The sequence below is a fragment of the Leptonotus elevatus genome, chromosome 3, assembly GCF_054856555.1.
Source record: "Leptonotus elevatus isolate MCC_2025b chromosome 3, RoL_Lele_1.0, whole genome shotgun sequence".
Lineage (NCBI taxonomy): Eukaryota > Metazoa > Chordata > Actinopteri > Syngnathiformes > Syngnathidae > Leptonotus > Leptonotus elevatus.
Window position 1 is genome coordinate 4179429 of NC_141241.1, and position 25879 is coordinate 4205307.

General features: G+C 38.6%; 1 protein-coding gene across 3 annotated transcripts in view; it reads right to left on the reverse strand.

The window, feature by feature from the left end:
* Positions 1–2394: 2394 nt before the first annotated feature.
* Positions 2395–25879, reverse strand: part of LOC147176684 (protein kinase C-binding protein NELL1-like) — a 179322-nt gene continuing 155837 nt past the window's right edge. For all 3 annotated transcript variants that reach the window (XM_086071424.1, XM_086071421.1, XM_086071422.1), the window contains 6 exons: positions 25190–25285; positions 18691–18831; positions 11724–11917; positions 7659–7835; positions 7226–7450; positions 2395–6152 (listed from right to left, as the gene is read on the reverse strand). In XM_086071424.1, coding sequence (XP_085927550.1) covers positions 6102–6152; positions 7226–7450; positions 7659–7835; positions 11724–11917; positions 18691–18831; positions 25190–25285 — 884 coding nt within the window. In that variant the 3' untranslated portion in view covers positions 2395–6101. The remainder of the gene's footprint in view (positions 6153–7225; positions 7451–7658; positions 7836–11723; positions 11918–18690; positions 18832–25189; positions 25286–25879) is intronic.

The window sequence follows — 25879 nt, forward strand, 5'->3', positions numbered from 1 at the left end:
CACAAATTTTATATCTGTTCTAAATGTCCAATATTTTTTTCTAGGTTTTCATACTCTTGTTAACAAAAGTGGAAAAAATGTTAAACTAATAGAAATAGTTAAAACAAAATTTTGACATATATAGCCGTCAATGGCAGTGAAGGAGTTAATAAAGTGGCACATTTGCGACAAAACAACTCAGAAGCATACAACAAATACATAGCGTAAGATTTTTTGTTTTTTTCTTAATATTTCCCCCCGTCTGACAAAAATATCTAAACAGGGCAATTTGTTCGGCAAATTGAAAACACACAAACGGGATTAAAAGCCTTTTAGCAATACAAAACAATGACACGGATTTTTAAGCCATTGAACGCACGCATTTGAAGGACGCGCTTGACTGTAAACATTTATTCGCAAGGAAGCAGTCAGGCCCGGCAGGTCACACAAAGTACACGAGCAGAAATACTTACACAGGCTGCGCTCCGACGTGACACTGGGTTAAATAAACACTTAACTGCTCTGTCTGCCCTGCGGTCAACAGCAGCGGTGGGGCGGCCTTGTCACTAGCTCAGCTGCACTTTTTAATTATACTCCAATTGATTGCTCCAAACGTCGATAAGGCATTTAAGCTGCTTAATCCTCGTTGCGTTAACGTGAACAATGCACACTTTCTGGGCTGAAGCACTATTGGCCGCCTCTTGCATTTCTAACCGGCTGCCCTTTTTAAGGAATGCTGATTGAGAGACAACATTGATCGAGGACGGATGGGGGAAGGGGAGGCGCGTGACTTCAGGACTGCACAAACTTTCTATTTTGCTGAAATGATGCAAAACAAAGAGCCACTCTTGTAATGCGTCTCTTAATGTCAGTTAAAGGTCTTTTCAACCTTATTGAGTTGTTTTTAGTGCTAAAATAAATAAATAAATGAATACTTGATATCAAATCGAATTTCCTTTCCGAGCGTGATATCGATTCATAAAGCCATGAATCGATTATTGTTCCCATAAATTAACCAGAAAATATAAATTTAAAGGCCAATTCTGTTTTGATATCTTACTGTTTTCTTGAAATTAATTAATTAATTAATTTAAAAGTATTTACTTACATTTATGAAAGAACCTGACTTACTGCACTTCATGACAGTTCAGAATCTTTTAAATTTATATTTACAAATATTGAATTAAAGTGCAATTTCTGGAGAAATTGCATGGGAATGTTGAAAGATGAATGCTAATAGCTGAATGCTAAGATTGGAATGCATGCAAAATGCTTATGAATTTAAATTGAAAGATACATTATATGAAAATGACAAATTATTAATTGTAGTAAGTAAGAAAACTTGAACTGTAATCTGTCTAAGGTGGGATTCGAACCATTGCCATAAATTAAGAGGGAAATACAATCTAAAAATGAACATTGTTTGAACAGAATGTTCTGTGTATCATTCTGTGGGGTGAAATTGTGGAGCAGTCTATTCGAGAACTTAAAACAATGTACAAATATAAATCAATTTAAAACTAAATATAAAAGTGATGTATTTACGAGATACAGAGGGAATTGGAGGACAACCAATAGGTGATTAGGAGTGTTGATTTGTTGACTACATATTTATGTATGGTTCGTGTCTTGTGTTTTGTTATTGTTGGATTTTTGGATCTAGGTTGTACTTTACTATCTTTTCTGTGGATTTATAATGATGAGTTCTCTGAGTATTTATTTTATGTTATTATAATTATAGAGAGGTTCATTTTTAGTTAATTTTGTTATCCTCAGCAATATATTTTTTATTTATTTACAATTGATGTAAACTAAGAAAATATGGAGAAGGGAGGGGATTTAAGTCTTGCGGCTTCGACCGACTCCTTTTTGAACATGGATAATCATTGTTAGGTGCGCTTTGTTGAATTTTGCTTGTTTTGTAGCTATTTTATTTTATTTTATTGTTGAATGTTTATTACAGTTATTGTTTTTGCTTTGAGTTGATTTGAACATGAAAAAGAATAAAAACAAACTCAAAGACTACTTGCGGCAATATTTAGACGTGGTTCCAGCAGGCGTAAAGTTTTGTCTACTTTCAAGCCACCAAACTGTCATGAGAGAAATTCCCAAACAAGCGCATCAAGAAGGCTTGCGCTGAAATCGCAAGATTTTGATGCTTGAGCAAAGCTGCACTCTACAAAAATGGACATAAGGACAATTTCCCAGCAAATCCACAATCCGCAATTTCCTCGGGTACGTTGAAAATAGTTTTGGATTATAGAGGAAAACCTTGAAGGATTTTTTTATTTTTTTAAATTTAGGATTGTATGCTGCTGGTGTGGAACGGGATAGAAGAAGGGAAGAAAAAAAACGAAGCCGAACTTTGACTGACTGGCCATAATCAAGCCTTTAGAATCAAACAGACACGGCAAATAAAGTAAACAACTAAAATATTTATTAACTGGAGAATGTCTTACAGCAAACTCACAACACAGTCTTCAAGTCAAATGACACTTAACCCTTTGAGTACAAGAACAGTAAACGCACCGAGTGAATTTCTCCAGTGTGTTCGTCTATCAAAAACACAAAGAAGCATATCAGGAAGGTCCAAAGCTTCTTTTTTTTTCCATTTCTTTTTTAAGTTAGACATAATGGAGTAACACAGTGGCTTGTTTTTTTTGTGAAAACGAATCAAGAACAACATTTTTTTCCCTCAACGCTGAATTTAGATTTTTCTTCTTTTTTTTTTTTTCACGTGTACATAGGTCTATTTTGACAGATGATTTATTTCCCCCTTCAGGTTTGTCAGTGCAGTGAATAATCAGTCGACGCAGAATTCAGTGTACGAACATACCGACTAGTCTAATCCATACATAAGGTTGCCCTAAAACAGTGAAGAGAAAAACTATGGCAGTTACTAAAAGGGTTAAGGCAAACATAGAAAAATAAATAGCAAAAAAAAAAAAAAAAAAAAACAATATACAACTTGCTTCTCATACTGGACTCAAAACACTCCTAAGAAGCTGTCGTCAATGAGAATTATTCACATTAGTCTTATATACTTTACAGAACCCTTCACTTTACAATCTATTTACAGAGAAATGAGCATTCCTATAGAAATAAAAGTCGTCACTAAAAAGAACACATTATGCATGAACACCATATCATAGAAAACTGTATAATTTCATCATATCGTCAGTATGTAAAAACATTTACACACAGACTTGCAACGTGTTTACAGTAGTTTTTTTTTTTTCATTTCATTTCATAGTTTCATATCAAATAAATCAACGGCACGCGCAGAAAAACTGTTTTCAGTGAATTGTTGTTGTTTTTTTTTACAAATGAACAGACACCATCAACATCGCTTGTTTTTCATTTGTTTGCTGGCTCCGCACGGTTAACACGTTTGCTTTGACAAAAGTGAGGACGGGAAGGGACACAAATAGACGCCATGGCCAACAGACAAGGTCACCGTGGCTGAGAGCGAAAAAGCGGCGGCGGCGGCGGCGGCACTCCGCATGCCGCCGTCCCCCTCCGGAGTTACAATGACACAACCTATCACAAGATGACCCTTCAGGTTTCGCAAGACCAACACAGGAAGGTCAAAGGAAAGGAAATTGTGGCGCGCGTACAATGCACATGCACTTCCGTCTAGCTTGGTCTCTAATTTAAGTCTCTTCAGAGTGAAAAATAAACAAACGAATAAAATCTCGTAAGTTACACAATGCCAATATTTTTTTTCAATGCCAATGCAGATTTTTCCACAATTACATTTTTTTAACCAAATCTTATTGTCAGTGTTGTGGCTCCATATATCCAGCGATTATTTTTTTTCAAAATTGTAATTAATAGCATTACTTCAATAGTTAACTCGTGATTAATCGCAAATTTTATATCTGTTCTAAAAGTACAATAAAATACACAATAAAACAAAATTTCAGACTCTTGTTAACATAAAAGTGGGGGGAAAATGTTTAACTAATCGAAACATGGCTGCATCTTTTAGTCATTGCTACAGTAATTTCATAATTCATGAAATTTTGTTAAAATTAAAAAGATGTACAGTATTGTTAAAAAAGTGTGATATTGATTTGTGTTGAGGTCATTTTTCTGCCACGAGATGGCATAATTGCATTTGTTAGACATTGGTGACAGCTCAGTGCATTTTTCTTTTCATATTAAGAGCTATCTAATCTTTAACATAAAGTAACTTGTGAAAGTCTGCACATTTTTAATATTGTAAAATACAACTTGACCGCAGTCTCCACAATTTATTACTGCTAAATTTTGACGTGGACGTGTCTGCTGCATTGTGCCTGGAATTCCCCCATACATGCTTTCCAAATAAAGGGGCGGTCATTACTGTCATTTGGCCAAAAGTTGACCCGAGCAAAGCAGATGTTCCGCTGCGTGCGCCCAGAAAATCTGGCAATTATTTCATTTTGGTGTCTGTGCTTAGACATAAAACCGTGTCAGTGCCAGTGTTAGAAATCCATCTTACTTGTTGTTGGGGGGGGGGGGGGGACAAATATTACTGACAGGGACAGACTGGAAGTGTGATGAAAGGGACACTAAAGGGAAACAAGTCCTCACAAGACAAACATCAATATGATGGAGAACAGGACAGGAATGATTATGGGGTGAGAACACGTGTAGCGTTGCGAAAAGAGCACTGACGTTTTCCGTCTCAATGAGCCTGACCGTCTGTAAGCAGATTTGGCTCACGGTGACCTGCTGGCGTGCTCGAATCCAGACGACCGGCCCTTTAAATGATCTCTCTTTCCCCTTTTTAATGTCTTGCTGAGCTATGTGACCGACAACAACGTCCGGCAATTGAATCAATGTGCGCCGCCGCTGCGGGCCTACAGGCTTCTGCGGCACGCCGTCACACTACGGGATTATATTTTTTTGTCAGAGAGGAGCACTGATGCTTGTGAAAAGAATTAGAGAACAAAATGAGAGGAGTGGACTTCAGTCGTCACTGAGAGTGTCCGATACTCACGCTCATCAAAAGGCCTGCGTGCACGTCATTGTCAAGTATTGTGTGGAAAACAAAACTGAACAGACTATTCGGTTTTAGGTTCTGAAGGGTTAGGACTTTTCTTTTCTTTTTTTTCTTTTTACAAATATGTACACATTGCATTTCAAAGTGCTTCATGTAAGAAGTTGAGAGCGAAAAGAAAACAACGTGATGTCGACAAGATAATTTAATTTGAGCCCGGTGTTAACTTCCAAGTTGTCCCAATAATTTACATTTTTTTTCTATTTGCATAGCTTAGATTTAACTCGGATCATTTCTGCAGGAAAACGATGACGAAAAAAAAGATTTCAGTTATTTGTAATGATTGGATTTTTTTTTTTGTCTTTGCATACACCTTAAGGTTTTCCTAAATAAATTTGGGTTTCGTTTGCTTCTTGTTCTTGTTGAACTGAAGGACAACCTGGAAGCTACAGTAACTCACTATTGCCTCTTGAGGTCAGACCCAGTATTGCATGGAATAAATGTGTTAACCATTAGATATTGCTGTCAAATTTTTTAACTTTATTTGACAATTACCTTAAGCCACCTTATTCCTTCACATCCCATTAACCTCATTTTCCCAACATTGTTTGTGTGTTTTGTTGTTCCACGCGAGTTGATTGAAAACTTCACAACCAAACACAAGTGATGAAAATAATTAGACGTGATTGTGAATGATCCTTTTGAAAAAGACGCGTTCATAACAATTCTCATTGACCTCATTACCAGGCTCTTAAAACTCTTGATGACAGCTCGCAGCGTCTTGTGTCTGCTTGAGGGGCTGAAAAGATAAAAGCCCCAAAATATTTGTTGTGAAACACAAGAAGAGATGAAGACGTACAACAGGGATGCAAGTAGCTTCAGCCTTCGGCTCCTGCCGAGTTACTCGCGTTCACGTCCCGCCAACAGTTTCAGGCGGGGTGGGGGGAAAAACTCGACCGGCGTGTGTGTTTGTATTTTCGATGCACACAATTGCATACACAAGAATATGCAAGAGCTTGTCCAAGAAAAAACAAAAAACTCAGTTGTTTAACCGAGAGGGGGGCGTGGCGGCCCTGTGTCGAAAGGAGGAGTCAGGGAAAGGTCGTGAGAGAAAAGGTCACGAAGAAGCAGAGCCTCAGTTGTTCTGAAGACAGTCGAGATCCAGCAAACAGCACACGTTTCCATTCTGAGCACAAAGAAGAAGCTAGCATTGTTTACTTTGCCAGCAGCGATATCCCACAATGCAATGCAGAGGCAACAAAACTGTAAGTTACTTGCATGTACTGCTTGTATAGTTTAACCCTATAAAACCAAAAGTATCATATTAAATATAAGACACTTTGAGCCCTCAATTTCATGAGTATAATTATTTTTTTTTACGTATATGATCTGACACATGCATTGCACGGATACTCCACTAGAGAGCAGTATCACCTAGCTGACCTTGCAAGATCGCCCCAATTGAAAAAGGAGAGACACCTATACCTTTTAATAGTGAGGAATGTTCTTCTGATTTTTGGAAATACTAATTTGTTTGAAATGTGTGTTTAATATTATATTTTTGACAGTTATAAATGTACGAATTTAAAGCATTGTGACCGGCTGTATCAAATATGACACAAATCAAAAGTCATATGTAGAATTTTTTTTTTTTTTTTTATGTTTAAAAGGACCAATAGAATTAGAATTTTCTCATATGGTTCAGTCTTTATAGGGTGCTTATTGTTTACGTATTATATGCATCAAAGCATTCTGTATGCTCTAGCATTTTAAAAACACACACATTAAAAACGTATAATTATGTCTTTGGGACACCCAAATCGTTTAAATAGAACATATTTATACGTTTTTGGGATCAAATAAGTTGAGACCAAAACAAATACATTGCGAAAGTCCTCCTCACCATTAGATGGTGCTATACTAAGGCAGGTTGACTCATCAGCAAATGATTATTTGCACCAGAATAAAAAGTCTTCATTTTTTTTTTGGTCATGGTGTGAAATTAAATTTTAGAGATCGAAAGTACTACAGGTATCCATACTGTACTTATTACCGATAAAAGTGGTATTGCGCATCCCTATCAACAATATATTTACAATTAAAACATAAGTGCATTTATATAATAATAAAGTAAAATTTGGCATAATTTCAAGTGCACTTGAGTACGTTTAAATGTTTCAGTGAAGGAAACGGCAACAATGTTAAACAATGCACATAAACGAATCCTAATAAACAACACGTCACATGGCTTTGTCTTACTTTACACATGCAGTTGGTGCAGGGCGAGTTGGGCATCTGCCAGGCGTCCCCACTGAGGCGGGTGACGCCCGCGTGGTCCGAACACGTTTGCCGGACGTCGTAGGACAGACCGTCGGCCAGGCAGGGGTCGGTGACGCAGCGCGGGCAGCATTCGCCCTCCGCCACTGCCGTGTACTCGCACATCAGCACGGGACAAACCACCGGCCAGCAGTCCACTTCGCCCTCCTGCAAAACGCACGGGACAAAACGCAAGCCAGCGTTATGCGTCTCCCTTAACGACGAACGGCGCCGATGGCCGCTATAGAACAAAGCTTAAGTCTGAGCTCCGTATTGATGAGGAGATTCTGTTCCGACCCTCGGGGATTTGCCATGAAGGTCAGGTTTCATTTGTGTTGCCAATTTGCATTCCGCATATGTGTGTGCGTGTGCTGACCATGCAGCGGCACTGCTGGCAGCCGTACAGCCAGGACGCGCCGCTCCGGTAGAGTGTGCGGCCGCTCTGGTCCAAACACTGGCTGCTGGGTCTGTTATCACAACTGGGACAGCAGAACAGATCCTCCTCTGGGTCTCCGCAGTCACATGGTTTCCTTCTACAGTATGTCTGACCATCCTGCAAAATAGAGGTCACAGGTTCAAGAGCACTGGAGTGGTTTTGGGACAAAAAAGAAAAAAAAAAAGAAAAGAAAAAAAAGACAGAATGCATGTGGTCCTACAAATTGCTTTAGCCTCTGAGACGTTTAAATTGCATTCTTTCAGCCCAAGACAACAAGCAAAGTGTTACATACTTTTGCATATCGACGCATTCTTAAAATAATCATTTTTTTCAGATTTTTTGCAAAAAAATGACTGAGGCAATTATTTTAAGAGGGTAATGATATATGTATTTAAAAATAATATTTTGCTTTACTCTAGGAAAGAAAATAACATGACACATTGAACACATTGAGTTACTGTGTGTACTTCTATTTTGGTGACGTCATTGACATGAATTTATGTACTGTCAAAATAAACATAAACTGCTGGAACGAGGCAGTTACAGTATAAAGCTACACTCTAAAAACAGTTGGGTCAAAAATAACCCAACTATGGGTCAAAAATGGACTGAGCCTCTACTTTGACCCAACGTTGAGTCAAAAAATGGGTCTTTTAGCGTAAAACAACTCATAAATATTGGTTAGATCCTTTACTTGGGTCAGAAAGTTGGGTCAAATTGACCCATAAAGTGGATCGGTCCATTTTTTTATTTATTTTTATCCATCTACCCAAGTGTTTTTAGAGTGTATCGTATGGTGTTCCACAGGGTTCAATTCTGGGGCCCCTGCTGTTTGCATATTATTCAGTGCCCCTGGGTTCCATCTTAAAAAAAAAAACATGGTATTTCTTTTTACTGCTATGCAGATAACAGTCCGCTGAACAAAAAGGACGCTTTCTCATGCATGGCACAGATTGTCTTGAATTTCAATGAAAAGAAAACTGAAGTTTTGGTGTTTGGTCCCAGTGAGTGGTCCCAATGTACCTGCTGTACGTTTCTGCTTTTTGCCTTTCAGACAACATGCACGTATTATTAATTAATCTGTGAGTAAATAGTCTGTGGTAAAAATATGCGTGAATAAATTAATAAAGTGAAACTGACATTAACTAGCTGAACACATGATCCGTACTGCAAGTCAGGTGCGGGTTATACATTTTGTCAGAAGGATGCATGCACTCATCGTGGGCATGAATGTTTGGGGCTTTAATTGTTGTTGTTGACTCAAAACTATGCAAACCGAAAATGAAAATCCATCTTCAGCTCCAGACAGCCTAAAAGTTCTGAGGCAAAATTGCTTGCTATTTGGAACCAATAATTGCCTACCACAATGCTAAGGTCCTTCTGGCTATGCAGGTTTTTATGATTTATTTATTTATTTTTGCCCTAAACATACCTCTTCTTTCTTTCTTTCCTGTGTCAAATTCAAGGCCTGTGGGCCAGATTTGGCCCGTCACATCGTTTTATAAGGTCCAGCCAGCATACAGTAAATACAAGGCAACTCATGTGATTTGACTTCATGTTTCTCCAGTAAAATACCAAAATTGCACACTTTTAATAATGGTCAGATATTGTAAGCATTTTTATACCAAAACTCCCTTAAATGAAATAATATAAATAAATCATATCAATTCATCAAATAATAGTTGACAACTTTTTTTTTGGACTGGCTTCTGATTTCAGAATGAATTCTCCATCAAGTTGTTTTGCATGCTTTCAGAAAGAATGTCTTGATTTTGAAGCCTCATTCTCAGAGCTTTTTAATTCCTTCTAATTAACACTCTTCTCCACGGAGTGTCAAATTTACTACAAAATTGACTTTATTTTCACTTTTGCAGTTACTTGAATACAGTTACCCCTCGACGTACCGTATCGTGGTCATTTAATATGTTTCCCCTCAGTAAATGTTCAAATTGGTGCAGTATATAATGCATGCTTATCTGCAAGTCATGTTTTTTTTTTTCATGGGGCACTGCGGTTATTACAGTAATTACAGTAAAACCTTTTTTCCGGCGGGCGGGGGTGCGCCACATTTCGCACGGTGTCGCAGCGGCCCCCTTAACCCCGCGAATAGCGAGGGTTGACGATAATGACCGAATTTCTGGCCACTCTGTCCCTATATCTTCCACTTCACCTGCTAAAAACTTAATGGCTGGTTTTACACCGAACAGCGAGCGGGCAATGTCTGGCTCAGGGGCGGCAGGCAGGCGAGTGCGCATATAAAAATGTTACAAGAAAGGGCTGTTAGAAAATGTACGAGGGCCATAAAATCACTCTGCATACCATTAAAGGGTAACGCGGAGCCAATGTTTTATCTTTGCATATTGTCCCGCTTCAGTAAGCAGGAGGCCAATTCTTATGGCCTCGCTCTTTATATTTACGGTCTGGAGCCTGCTGGGGAATTACATCCAATTGTGGGACGCTCGCCGTGCCAGGAAGTCCACGCATGCGTTCCGGCACCGCGTTGGCATTTCTCAGCAAATCCACATCAGTGCTGCCTGCTTACTTTTTAACAACAGCTTCATAATGAATGTAATTACTGTGAATGACATGTTGCTCATGAATTATTCATGGCTGTGTTGGGAGATGTTTATTCCGCGGGTTATTTGATTTGGTCATTCTGGTGTTGCATCTGTGAAATATGTGCCAAAGGGGAAGTGTGTAGGATGGACTCTCTCTCTTTATCTTCGGATTGTGTTTGGCGCACATGAAAGCACAAGGATTGTCTTTGCATCATCGTCGATCAAACAATGTAAAACAAGCTCGACGCGGCCGTGCAGTCAGCCATTAAAAAGCGCATTTCCAAATTGACAGCAGGATTACGTGGCAGACGCAATTGCATGTATTAAATTGTGTCTTGAGTTTGCATCGCAGCGCTCTAACCTAGAATTGTCAAATATAATCATTATTTTATATTTCAAACCAACTGACTCATCACCCTCAGCTGTTAAATATGCACTTCCTTTCCACGCTCACATTTCCACAGACAACTCTGACGACATTGACACGGCCCGCCTAAAGCAAAAGCTGCGCTGTCCTTGCCCTTGAATTACGTGGCCGACGGGGACCACCAAAACTATGAGTGGTAAGTTTGTTTTTCTATATTGTAGAGCTTCTCTAGATATGCAAAGATGCATCATTTAGCTTGCCACATTTTACAACAGCAGGTTTTTCAAAAATAACTGGAATATGTAACTATACAATTAGTTGATTAGCTGATTTCGGTGTGTTAAATAAATTAAAGTGGAAACCTTGAGGTCTACCGATTTTTGTATATCTTGCCCACAGAGGAAAAATATGGACACCCCTGTCCCCAGTCTGCAACCTGCGGCTCTGGAGCTTCCTCTCTAAATTTTACATATTTATTTTTTAGATAAAATATTCTTTAAATGAATTAATGATTACATAAAAATGAATAAATCTTTATAAAAAAAAAAATCTAAGTCCAAATTTTTAAGTTTGAGAGACAAAGGAGAAGCAGAGAATTACTATAAAATGTCAACAAAATTGCCAAATAGTCAAAAAATTTATCACATAAAAGGCAGATTTTTTTTTTTAAAGCCATAAAATGTCCCAAAAAAGGAAGAAGAGAGGCAAACAATGTCAGAAATTTGACAGGGCAGAAAAGTAAAAAAAAAAAAAAGTATGAAAAATTACCCCCCAAAAATAAAAACGAAGGGTAGAAGAAAATGAATCACAAAAATGGGTACTGCATATTTTTCTGTTAAATATTTTACAACTGCATATTTTTCTGTTAAATATTTTGCAGCTCCAGACACATTTTTGGTTATTTTATTTGACCTTGAAAGGCTTTTTAGACAGGAAAGGCTGCGGACCTCTGATTTAAGTGGCAGTATATGAACCATTTGCATCCAATAACGCCGAGTGAGGAATTTGCCACATTTACGGTACGACAGCTCCAACAATGTAATCCAAACCTATGCAGGCACTTTGCTTTGGCCTTCATACCTTGCAGGAACAAATAGTGCAGATGTCATAGCTGGGTTTCCAGTCTTCTCTGTTCCTTCGGATGCCCTCTTCCTGCGGGCAGTCCCCGGTGCAGCCCGGGCCTGTCGTGCATATGCAGTCGTAGCTTCCGGGCAGATTCACGCACACGCTGTTGTTCCAGCAGGTGTGTTTCTGCAAACTGCACTCGTCGATGTCTAGGAGGCGGACACAAAGCAAGTCACAGGAGGCGAAAGCATAGATTTTGGCGTGCAAACATAAGAGAGGTACCAAGTCGATCGGTTCTGGCTGATTGTGGATGTGTGCCGCCGGTGTGTTATAATAAGGCACAAAAAAAAAACAGGTGGGACACATCATACCCTGCTAATGAGTCAATAGGAACCATGGCACGTAGCAAAAGCAACAATATTTTTTTCCACTTTGTGTTCCTATTACATTGTTGCTGTCTTAGGGAAAATAATGTTCTCTGTCGACCAATCAATGGGGGGAAATCGAGCTCTATTCTACCATGACGTTTGTGTCGGAAAAGTGTTCGAGTGCACGTTGCTTATTTTGTTACTTTTTCCAACATTTGACTATTAAAATCCATGTTTCACATCACATTGTGGACTTTAGTTTATTGGCGAGTAAGCTATCACAACAACAACACTTGGTTCAGTGCAGATTGTTGCGCCTGTATTAGCAGCCAGAGTGATTTTTCTCCGGAGCATGTCCGGACTTTCCCTAAGGATTGTAAAGACATTGAAAGCAGAACTTGTTAAATGGGCAGGTGGGAGCAACTATTAGCAAAACATGATGCTAAAATATTGACTCACGAGATTAAAATAACAAAATATATTTTCATCACTAACTCCACTACCACTACACCAACTATGATCATAAACAGACATTACACGCAATTGTTGAATTTAAGATTACAAGTTGAATTGTTGACCAACTTAAAAAAAAAAAAAATCGCTTCAACTGGTAACATACGATTAAATTAAATTAATCCAAAGTGAATATATTAAGTTTAATTAACTATGAGTTCATTAACTCATTCACTGCCATTGACGGCTATAGACGTCAAAAATTCATTTGAACTTTTTCTATTAGTTTAACATTTTTTTCCACTTTTGTTAACAACAGTATGAAAACCTCGATTTTTTTTATTGTACATTTAGAACAGATATAAAATTGGTGATTAATCGTGAGTTAACTAGTGAAGTCATGCAATTAATTACGATTAGAAATTTTAATTGCCTGACGCCCCTAATTTTTAATAGTCGTCTTTTTTTTTTAAATCGCGTCAGGCGATTACAATTTTTAATTGTAATTATTCGCATGACTTCAATTGTTAACACACGATTAATCATACAATTTATATCTGTTCTAAATGTAAAATAAAATAAAAAATTATAGTTTTTCATACTCTTGTTACCAAAAATGGAACAATTTTTAAATTACTAGAAATAGTTTAAATGAATTTTTTACGTCTATAGCCGTCAATGGCAGTGAATGAGTTCAACTTAATATATTCACCTGAATTCAATTAATCCAAAATTAATACAAAAATGTAAATTAAGTTAATTAAAGTAAAATTAATCCAAAGTGAATATATTAAGTTTAATGAACTAATAATGAATTAAACTTTGGATTAATTGAATTGAATTAAATGAATCCAAAGTTTAATTAATTATTCGTTCGTTCCAATTGAATATATATTTTTTTAAGTTGGTCAACAATTCAATTTGTAATCTTAAATTGGTTCAACAATTCTCTGTGTGATATTGAACGTTAAACGTGTACATCCGTGATTGTTATGATCATGTTTTGCTCTATATAACTATGCATGTCTTTATCAAATCCGGAGCATCGGAGCCTGTCGAGGCTCATCTGTAAAGTTACCCATTTTCATTTTCTTTTGCCAAACCAAATGTGACATCCCGGCCAAATGCCGGTTTTAGCTCCATCTGCCGTCAGATCTCCTGCCACTTTTTTCTCTCGTTAATTGCCACACTGGTGTCAGCCTCTCGAAGCAAACTAATGCTAAAGAATAATAAAACCCAAACAAAAACCAGAATGTGAGGCGACATGGCCCGAGTTATTCATATTCAGGATGCAGTCGCATTTGGCAGGCAAGCTGACATGACGCCCGGCTCATGTTGTAGCCACGACAATACACTGCGCCGCTGCCGAGCACATGCCGTGATTTGTTTGCAGAAGAAAGAAAAATCAGCCAGAGCACAACAGCTCAGTGGAGAACGTATTGTTCCTCCCGCAGACTATTTGCATACACTACATAAAATCCCCATTAGTCGGTAGGACATGCACCTTTGCCGCTGAAGGATTAATGCCCGTCATGCTACATTCGCCACATTCCGCCAGAAGCCGCCGCTCGCGGATGACACACACTCAAGACTGCGACACAAAAGTCATTAGGGGAACGCAGCTGAGCACAGCCCGCCGAATGGAAAAGTCAGAAAGGAGTGCACCGATGGCATGGAATACATATTGCATGTGCACTCAATACAAATCCATCTGACTGTGGGAGTACTTGCGGTCTCCTAAAGCAGTGTACAGTATTTGCAAATCTAAATGACGTTTGCGTTGTAGGTCCCCATATGGAAAGGGGGGGTGAGGGGGGGGGGGGGGGGGGGGGCAACATATTTTTTCCGAAAATGGAGTTCATCACTGCATGTAGTTCACAGGCCGTTTTGCAGTAGCGAGCTTAAGACAAGGGGTCAGCAACCTTTACTTTACTACCTTACAAAGGAGACATTTTAGGGCAAATAAATAACAAAAAGCCACAAAACCTTTGAACATTGTGATGAACAAAACAGTGTGGACATATTATGGTAATTTTTTGCCTCTCCATTTTTTTTAGACATTTTATGGCTATCTTTTTGTGACTTTTTCCCCCTGACTTTTTTGCTATCTATTTTCTGACATTTTTTGGCAATTTTGTGGACATTTTCTGGTAATTTAGGCGCTAATTTTTTTTGTTTTTGCATATTTTATAGTTACTTTGAGAAAGTTTTTATTTTGAAACTTTTCTTCTTTTTTTTTTTTTAAATGAATTTTCTGACATTTTATTTTAATTTTCAGCCTTGTTTTTTGAACATTTTATAGTTAATTTTTGAGCGTTTTCTGTTCTTGCCTTTAAAAATTGTTTTTTTTTAATTTTGACTTTTTGGGAGGGCAGGTAATTTTCTGCTCTTCTTGGATCTTTTTGGACATTTTTTTTTTGGTATTTTTATAAAAACCTTTTCATCTACCTTTTGGTCTCTTTTTCTGACAACCTGGACTTGGACTCATTTTTTGAACATTTAATCATTCATTGTTTATCTAAACCGTTAATTCATTTAAATAATATTAAAATAAATATGTAAAAAAAAGCATTTATATATATATATATATATATATATTATTATTATATATATTTTTGAGATTCCAAGGGAGCCCCAGGTTGCAAACCCCTGTACTAGACCGTCACCCGCTGTCCAAAATGTGTTGTCAAAATAATGCAGTTCAGATAATGGATGGATGGATGTTTCATGTTTCTGAAAAGCTATTAGACCTGTATGTGGAAGTTAAGTTAACGTCAATTATTATTTGGCACTAGTATTGTCATTATCAGCTGTTTAAAAAGGAAATGTCAGCTGGTCTTGGTGCACATTTTTAGATAGCGCCTACCAGAGCAGGAGGCGTGTTGGCAGATGTCAGAGGTGTGATGGAGGTTGGTGCCAGTGGGGATGATTGGGTGTGGAGTGTGAAAGTGTCCTTTGGAAATCCGCAGTGGAACAGATTTAGGTCAACAGTCAGGCCGTTGGTATCTCCTATTGTTGTGGTCTACTGTCGCTGAGGAAACGGTCTTTTCGGTTTATCTAGATAGTTTGTCTCGGCGACAAATTAAGCATTTTCAGGGGAAAGGTCAGTTGGCGCTGTTCGTATGTTTCAAGCTACCGCGACACCGTGTGATGGAAAAATGTAATCTTTTGCTCAATGGCTTCAAAAAACGTTTTAATTTTTAAAGACGAGGAAATAGCTCCTCCCACTAACAAATGTGGTGCGCTGCGCATTTTGGTCAGCGATTCAACTTGGCTTCGATTTTTAACCGCTTTCCTACTGACTACGTTTACGTCAATATTTGGGTCACGGTCAAAATTCTGGTTTCTGAAACATTCGGTTGAACCCGTTTACATGCAGGTACAGACTCCCGTATAGCATCCCCGATTTGAACCACGATGCACGGATAACGTCATAACGCAAAAAAGACGTCATTTGCGCTTTAACTTTCTACAGCCAATAAAATTTTTTATTCATTATCATATATTTATATTCACATCACTCACCGCTTATTCTACAGTCTTTATTGTCACACAGAGTTTCTGATCATTCTTTACGATTTATTTTTGTGTGTTCTTCTTTAATGTTCAATTGAGTTTGTTGCATACTTTTTACTGCAGTGGGGCAACACCAAACAACTCGAGACAATTCCTCTCGATCTTCTATGAAAGATCGAATAATGACATTCATCTTGTACTTCAGCACTTTCCAATTACAGGCGACTCAATAAATATAATTTCATTCATACATTTTGTTTTATGTTCACTGACCCAACATGTATGGTGGTTGTGTATCTGTATATCAAAGATGGCCGATTGTCCTCCCAACTGCCCAAATGGAGACTATTGGAAAGCCAATCAAGTTTCATTGATTGTTGCTTGCCGCAAAGGCACTGATTTATGAAAGTATTGAATTCTATAAAATGCAGGATTGCACTCAACTGCGGTTTCACAGAAAGACGGTTCTGTTTGAATTTCAACTTTGTACACGAGTAATGCATGGAAATGTGCTATGTAATTCGATTTTTTTTTTTGTTTACTGAATTTGACAACAGTTATATAAAAAAAAAAAATCCCACATCAGTGTTTATTAATGGTTGCCATATGTCAGCCCTTGTGCTTGACTGTTGATTGCTGAATGGTGAACCTTATTTCATTGCGAATATACTGTACAAAGTGTACACAGAACTTAAGTGCTGCACTTTGCTCTTCGTTTAATGAAGAAATATTGTGCTGTGCTGATAAAATTCTTCTAAGGAAGAACACTCATGTCTTTGGGGACCCCCATTGTTTACAAAATTGTCATCTCCTGCTTTTTTTTTGGTATAACCCAGTAATAACTGTATTTTTTTATTGGTTGCATCAGAATCACTAGATTAAATATTATATATATATATATATAGTAAATATTATTACAGTGCTGTGTTCCACCGTTACTGTTGTGACTGCAACATATTTACAAAACCCCCAGAAACAACACTTGAGCACCTTTCAAAGCGGAGATTTGTCATTGTTGTTCAAATCCAGTCACAAAGGTTGTGTTTTCAGTCTCAGTCTGAACACAAATGCATAAATGAGTGCCTTTCACGGTAAACAACCCTGAAACTAAACCTTCGATCCTCCGAAAATGGCATCCACAATCATTCCCAATTTAAAGCTTTAGAAAATACATTTTCATTAACATTTCACGTTCAAATTAACACTTGGCAAAATAATATTTCACCTGTACAGCTAAAAAAAAAAAAAAAGAAGAAGCTCCGGAACGCCCCCTAGAATGCTTTAACGCCACATCCCCAGTTATATACTTCACCAAGCTCTACAAGAAGTTTGAGGAATATGCAACAGCCTAACCTACAAAAAAAATGTCCCTTGGAGTGTTAGCTTTTTTCTTATATTTTTAGCGATGCGCTGTTTGCACACAAAAAAAAAAAGTCTCTCTCTTTTTTTTTTTATAAAGATTTTCCAACACTGTTGCCGTGGCGATGCGCTGTTTGCACAAACAAATTATCTTAGAGTGCTAGCTTTTTTCCCCTTTTCTTTTATTTACATTTTCCAATGCTGTTTCCGTGCCGATGCGATGTCTGCACAATAAAAATGTCTCGGAAAGATATAATTTTTTTTCTTTTTACATTTTCCAACATTGTTGCCGTGGCGATGCGGTTTGCACAAAAAAAATTATCTTCGAGTGGTAGCTTTTCCTTTTTTTTTCTTTACATTTTCTGCTGTTCATTCTGACTTATTTTTTCTTTTTTCTTTAAAGAGCTCAGTATTGTTCATTCGGAAATGTCATCATCATTGCTCTTTATTTTATTTTTTATTTTATTTTTTTCATTTTTATTTATATATATATACATATATATATATATATATACACATACATATTTATATATATATATATATTTTTTTTTGTATGTGGGTGAGTATGTGTATGTGCGTGCGTGCGTGTATTTGTTAGCTCACCAAAAACCTATTAGAAAAAATCCCATACCGTTCACCTAAACCGAACACCGCCGTCAGGAGACCCGAGGGGACCAAAGAAAACCAAGGAAGGTGAAATCCAGCACCGACCAGACACCGCCCACCGGGCCACCCACCAGAATTCTTCCCCAACCCAAGAAACATCTAAATTCCAACAAATCCCAAAAAAATAAAAAATCAGGGAGACCTCAAGAGACCATCATCATTCTGACTTTGACGGCCTAAACATGCGTGAAAAACTGCAATTTTGACAGAAAAAAAAAAAACATGCAAAAGTTATTGTTCCATTTTCTAAAAATTCTAATTCCAATTTGCCAGTACCCCAACGTGCAAGTACCCCCCCCCCCCCCCCCCCACCCCTCCCAATGTGGCCCGGGGCTGCGGGGTCCCATCATAGTTCTTGCTACTCCCTTTGTCAGTTGCAAGCGCCAAATTGGAAGCAGGACAAACATATCCCACTTCATTTCAAATGCAGCTCACAGCCACACGCGCCTCTTATCAAGTCGAACGTGCGAAAAGGATCACACACGAAAAGTGACAATGGAGGAAGGAAGGGAGTAAAAGTATTCAGAATTCTAATCAGCTCATGAAAGATATCACGCCATCTGCAGGGGTTGCTTAGCTGTTATTTTGAAGAGTGTTTTGAACTTCGGGCGTATACTCACCAATGCACGAGCTGCCATCAAGCAGATAGGAGCCATTGTCATGGAAACCGGTTCGACATTCACAGTGGTACCAGCCAGGGAGGTTGACACAGCGGGAATGGTTGTGACACTCAATCAGGCCCTCTGCACACTCGTTGATATCTGAGTAACACACACACACACACACGCGCACACACTTGATTATGAACATGAAACATCTGTGCTGCTTGGTTGTCTTGCCTTGCTCGCAAAAGCGGAGGCTAATCCCATCAAAAGTGGCAAATTCTGTCACAAGAGTGGCGGCGGGCCAGCGGGCTGCCCACATTAGACGCCGCCCATCTCTCCACCGCTTCCCCACAACGGCAGGGATGAAAGCGTGCACGCTTCCACTTTTTTTTTTTTACCCGCCTTGCTTTGTTTCACTCAAGTGGAGTAAATACTCGTGCCCAGCCCAGAGGCGCCGGGTTCTAAGCGCCTTCTCAGGAGAGTAAATCGCTCTCATCCATTATGTATCGTGCCAATTCTGCTGCTCATCTGCAGTTATTTCCCTTCTGGCGATAAAGCGCGACCTGCTCGCGCACACCTGGATAGTAAAAGCGCGACCTGCGGTCACACTTTCAATCGCCGATATGCAAACAGGAGCCAAAAGGGACGAGGAAGTCCTCATTAACTTCTGTATTTGTAAGGGTTGAAACCGAAGGGTGTAAAGTGGAGTTTAAGGTCAGACTGGTCTGTGATATACTCGGACAGTAAAATCGAGTGAATAACACGCACCCCCACACAAAAAAAAATCTGAGTGACTCATATGAATGATAAAAATTCTAAACATCCCAATAAAGTACATATTAAATCCAGGTTAAAAACGATGCTTTTCCCCCCCATACTTATGGTTACAAATCATGTTTTCGAGAATCTTGTTCTTGCACCATACGGTCTTTTAGTAATTGTGGCAATGCTGACATGTTTCTAACCTTTATTTTTTATTTCAGGTACTTTTTATTTTTTTTCACTTTTTTTGCCGTGCAAAAACTCCCACATAAAACATCCAATTTACACCGTTCAAAAATTCATGACTTCCTAGGGAATATATCGTCTGATTTCACATTACTTAAAGTTTTCTCATAATTTAATGTTAAATATCAACTTTTGCTCATTAATTTCCAATTGGACAGACTTTCAAATTTTTGACCGGTAAGCAGGAGGCAATGGTTCAAATCCCACCTTAGACACACGTCAGTTCAAGTTTTCTTTGTATTCATTTATCATTCAACTACAATTAATATTTTTTGTAACTTTCACATAATTTATCTTTCAATTTACTTCATAAGCATTTTGCATGCATTCAAATCTTAGCATTCAGCTTATTAGCGTTCAGCATTCCCACACAATTTCTCCCAAAATTGCACTTTGTCTACTTTTAGTAAGATATTGTTTTTTTATTTCTTTACTTTGCTTTTAAATCTATTTAATTCTGTTTGTAACTGATTTTAAACGTTGTACTTTCATAGTATGTGAAGCACAATGAATTATGTTTTGTATGAAATGTGCTATAAATTATTCATCCATGCATTTCATCATCAAACCGCATCTCCCCATAACAGTAAATCAGTGATTATATGTATATATTTTTTACAACCCCGAGGCACTGCCTAGATGTGGGTACGCAACCATTCATACAAAAGTATAATGCCTTTCCACAACTACTAATAAACACAATAAAATTCAAAGAAATGTCCGATTTTTGTGGCAGTTTTGCATACAGTAAGCGCACTGCATCACATCTCATTAAATGCTGCAGGCGTGTCTTAAGTTTGGTGCAGAAAGCGTAAGATCGGTTTCCAATCAGTGGTCAAAATGAGTGTGGAGTTGTCTCAATTTGTGCCGTGGGGTTGATTGTTGATCAGTCCAAGGTGAAGTCTGCCTTTTGCCCCCCCCAGTCAGCTGGGAGAGCTTCCAGCTCAACGGCACAATCGGCAGGACAAGCAGTATTGGAAATCAATACATGCATGGGTGGAGGGTTACTGATACGAGAGGAAGATGCTAGAAGTTTGTGTTCACAGCCAGACAACACATTTGTCAGCATGCTCCAGAAAAAAAAAGAAGAAAAAAAAACTAATCTGAAAAATCTATTTTCTACGCATACAAAAAATGGTGGGGTTTCCACCCATCCATTTTTATTCCAATTTTCAAAAAATGCGAAAATAAAACGGAATGGAAATGCTAGAAATTTGAAAAAGGGCCTAAAATTCGTCACACGTTTTAACCGGATATTACGTCACACGTACGTTTGTGGTCCCAAAGCAATGGCAGACGATAAAGTAAGGTATGTTTGAGGGGACGACGAAACAGAAATCTTTTTAGAATTAATTAAAGAAGCAAAAATTCATGCAATTTCAGCACACAAAAAAACGCTACGGTTTATCAAGAATTGTAAAAGCAAACTCATACGACGTTATCTCACGGCGCAGTCGCTTCCTGGTTTTCTTCTTCTTCTTTTAAATTACTGGTGGATCCCATCCCTATGGTGTATACCGCCACCTACAGCGGCGGAGTCCGCTCTCAATATTCACAAAAGAACGGGCATAAGTAGCATGTCCGTTTTCGCGCATTTTCAGTAAATTTGCTTACATTTTTTTTTTTAAACAATCGGATGAAAACCTGACTTATGTCATCGTGCGTACACGAAAATCAGAAAACACAAAGATAGATTTTTTTTTTATTTTGACGACAAACAAATTTAAATCAACAAATCTGGCACATTGCAAATTTTAAAGATCTTGTTATGCCTAACGGTAACTTCTTGACCGTATGACCCCAAAAAGTCTCAAGTGGATAACATGTTGAGCATGTAAACGCAGATGAAATGTAAAATAAAGACTTTATCCAATTTAGATATCAATTAAACAAAAGTTTACACACATTTGGAGGAGAAACTGGATTTGTTTCTCGCATCGATGAACGTTGCTAGCAAGCAAGCTACCATATGTTTAGCTAACCATTTCATTCTAAGCATCAGGACTCTGACTCACCCAATTGCTTTCCCATGACAGAAAAAAAAGTGACTCCGATGGCAGCTTTTACTTTAATATGTTTATAAATATGTGCATCATAATTTTGTATCTGAAACTAATGTGAAAGATCAGATGCCAAACGTGAGAGTCTGACAGCTCACATATTCGACACATTCGGAAAATTGGGGGGGGGGGCACGCCATCCCTGCCCCACAAGGCAACTACGCCCATGACCACGTCAAAGGAATCACTGCGTCTTATTTCCATATCTGATTGGATGCCCAAAGCATTGTCTTAACCCCGCATGTTCAAATGAAAATCATTTGCTGTCCAAGTTGACTACAACGGAAGAATGTTGATGCCTCTCTGAAGAACACTCACAGAGTTTATAAAAAGACACTCGGGTCAAGTTGTTTGGAAACCTCGACTTTTGTTTGTACTGTTGGTCTTACGCAGGGCAGTAATATGTGTCAGATGCCTGGGGTGAGGGAGGGAGGGGGGGGGGCGAGGGGGGGGCTGCCCACTATTGCTCCCCCAGGCCAGAGATGAATCGGTAGATTCCGTCTCCGTAGCTGAAGGCCACAAATAAACATCACCGCGTGGACTTGAGTGTGATTTTATGAAATTGTGTTAATGCCAGAGAAACATTATTGCGAACATTATTGCCAACGTAACACATCCTCACAAAACAATGAATTGTCTAAAACAAGTCTAATGAGGGCCTGCAAATTCTGCATATAAAAAGGTATGCTAAACATCATCACGTCACTGTTTTGTTTTCCAAAAAAAATACATAAATATATTGGATGTACCTGTGAGGGATCCTTCAGAAAAGCACAGCAACATCCACTTCACAGCGAGCTGCAAGGCAGCAGTGCCGTCCAAATAATAACAATAATCCGGCCGTACCCGCAAATATCTCTCTTTGTCGTTTATGCAAAGAAACTCAGCCAAAAATGGTTTTCACCTCCAAAACAACTGAGTGCTCTTGCTCTGCTATCTTGTGAGAAAAAAAAAAAAAAACCCCGTCAGCATTTATTTTCTCTTCTCCGTATTTTTATCCATTTTTTGTTGCACAATGCACATTCCTGAATGATATATTATATTTCGGAAACACGCAGTTCCACTCAAACAACTTGCACATTGTCACTGTCAGGCAGAAATGTGCAAACCATTTTGTCCAAATATGGTCAATGTCACCATTTTTGTTGTTGTTAAACTAATGCATTTTTTATTTTTTGGATGTGTTGTAAAACTGTGGCTCTTCCTGACTCTGCTAAAGCGGAAGTCAACCGTAAACATTTCTTGAACATAAAATGTCACAAGTGGCCTCATGAGTCTAAACATGACATTCTGATTAATATTACATTTGTGGAATACGAGTTAGGAAGCAAAATCCATCCGTTTTTTTATCCATTTCAGGGGACTTCAGAAAGCAGGTGAGCTGTGATTGGTCGTTGCCTGAGCCCTGAGCAACAGTGATGTCATCTTCAGTCCGCAGCAAGTGGCAAAATGGCCGCCCCCTGAGATGGATAAAAAAACGGCTAGATTTTGTTGCTTAACCTAATATTCCCCTATAACACAATATTAAACAGAATAACATACAGTATTTAGACTAGGTCTGCATAGAACATATTCAAATGTCAAAAAAATATAAATTTTTGGGTTGACTTCCCCTTTTGTCGCTCTAGAAATGCAGCTAGCTCACTTAGCACGACACACACTCAAATCCATCTTTGTCTCGGTCCGAGGATGGAAAATAATTAGCTTTACATTTATCTCTGTTTCCCACCATTAGAAACCGCTTAGTTCCTTCCGCAGGGCATCATTTCCGCCCCCCCCTCCCATCAGCAGGGGTTTCCCAAAGGGAGGGGGCGTGCGAAGACTTTATGACAGTTTAAACTGTGACGGGCTCTAAATTTGACTTTAGCTGGGATTTTATCCATGTACGGTAGTTAAAAATAATCACTGAGCTCTCAGGAGGCTCTCTTAGCTCGGGCAGTTTTACATTTTCTGTCCAAGTCCTACTAACCTACTACTGTAAAACACCATTAGGGAAATACCCCATGGATTTGCAGCAGTCAACTTGGGCAGATCTCAAGTTTGCTGCCCATAAAAAAAAGTTTGCTGTTTCTTCTTGCTAGCATTACTAGAAAAGAAGAAGAAATTGATAGTTGATATCAGTTTGTAGTTTAATTTCTGTGTCTGTGCTTCAAAGGAATTCTGCCCAAATCCAAAACTATAAGAACATTACCTTTAGGCTTTATCACTTTCACATGGGGGAATCTCACATTGTGTATTAATTGTACAACATAATATTCTATTCTCTTTAATTTATTCCTCGTTGGGTGTCTGCGTGCTGCATCTCGATCTGAGCTAATTGTCTTGTGAAATATTCAAAGCATCCCGAAGATTTTTCTGATAATGCCTTGCCGTTTCATATAATGGATGATTTACATAATTGGGCTGCACCGCGCATACCCTGGCACCGCGTGAGCAAAAGCGATCCCGTGCACATCATGCACAAATGTCAACAGCACTTCCAGTCTAAGTTGGTGTCTTGTGAAGAAAGTGACGTGAAGTGCAATGTTCTCCTTTTTTTTGTGTGAAACGTGTAATTAAAAGATATCACATTTTGAGACTTTCACTGACCAGCATGAGAGGGTGCGAGAGATGTCATTTCAAAAATGAATACGCCTGCTCCTTATTCACACCCGAGACCTTGCAATACTTACGAGTCATACAACACCGGGGAGGGAAAGTGTGCTCAATCTGGACAGTTTCATTTAGGGGTGCACTCACTTTTGTTGCCAGGGTTTAGGTAAAAAAAAAACGGCTGTATTTGAGCTATTTCGAGGGAACAATATACTTGGGGGTGCACTCACTTTTGTTGCCGGGGTTTAAGTAAAAAAATGGCTGTATTTGAGCTATTTCGAGGGAACAATATACTTGGGGGTGCACTCACTTTTGTTGCCGGGGTTTAAGTAAAAAAAACGGCTGTATTTGAGCTATTTCGAGGGAACAATATACTTGGGGGTTCACTCACTTTTGTTGCCGGGGTTTAAGTAAAAAAACGGCTGTATTTGAGCTATTTCGAGGGAACAATATACTAGTGATGGCAAAATGAAGCTTCATGAAGCACTTGTAATATTTTTTGACTCCCCTAGATGGTGCTCTTGATTTAAATATAAAGGCTAGTGCAAAGGAAATTGATTACATTTCCACTGCATCTTTCAACCAAGTGTGGCATCTAGAGGAGTCAAAAAATATTACAAGTGCTTCATGAAGCTTCATTTTGCCATCACTACAATATACTTGGGGGTTCACTCACTTTTGTTGCTGGGGTTTAGGATTTAACGGCTTACATTTACACCATTATACAAGTTGTACACTGACTCGTGTCATTTCTTCAGTGCTGTAGCCATGAAAAGATATAATTACGCATCTGCAAGAATGTGAGGGCTGCCCTCACTTTTGTAATACATTTTATGTGCCGTACTCCGTCTTACCTGTCTCACAATATCGCCCTGTGAATCCTGAAGGGCAAACACAGGTGTTGGGAGACACACACGTTCCGCCACTCCTGCACCCTTCTTCGCAGAAAGCTGGAAAGGCGGAGAGAAGAAAACACTTGTTTAAGAGCTAACACGTCACACTTGCGGCTGTCTCGGAAATTTACAGGGTTATTTTCAGGCAAGGTAAAGTGTGAATTAAATCATTTTCTTTCAAACCATTCACTCAATGAACGTTTGCTTTACAGTAGATTTTACAGAAATTTGTTACAGTGTAATAATGAATATAAGAACGTTTGTAGGTCATTTAACCAAGTTCAACGAATAAATATTGAAAGATCTTTTTACAAGCAGCCAGATGTCGAAACAGACAAGTGTGCAGTCGAGATTCTGACCTTGGATAAAACCTAATTGTTCACTTTCCTGTCTGACTCATTTTAACATGGTCAAGTTGGTGCAAATCGCTATTGAGCAATCCCACATCATTTGGCATTTCCTTTTTTCCTATATTGCAATCATCTGAAAGGCATGTGCACGATTTGTTTTTAGCGATGCCTCAATATAAGCAACAAACAGAGAAACAACAAAGCAGATGGTCTGTTTTTCCTTAGGAAGTCTGACACAAATGTCCCCCCCCCCCCCCCCCCCAAACAAGATGGGGAAGATATGTCAGCGCATCTAACAAGT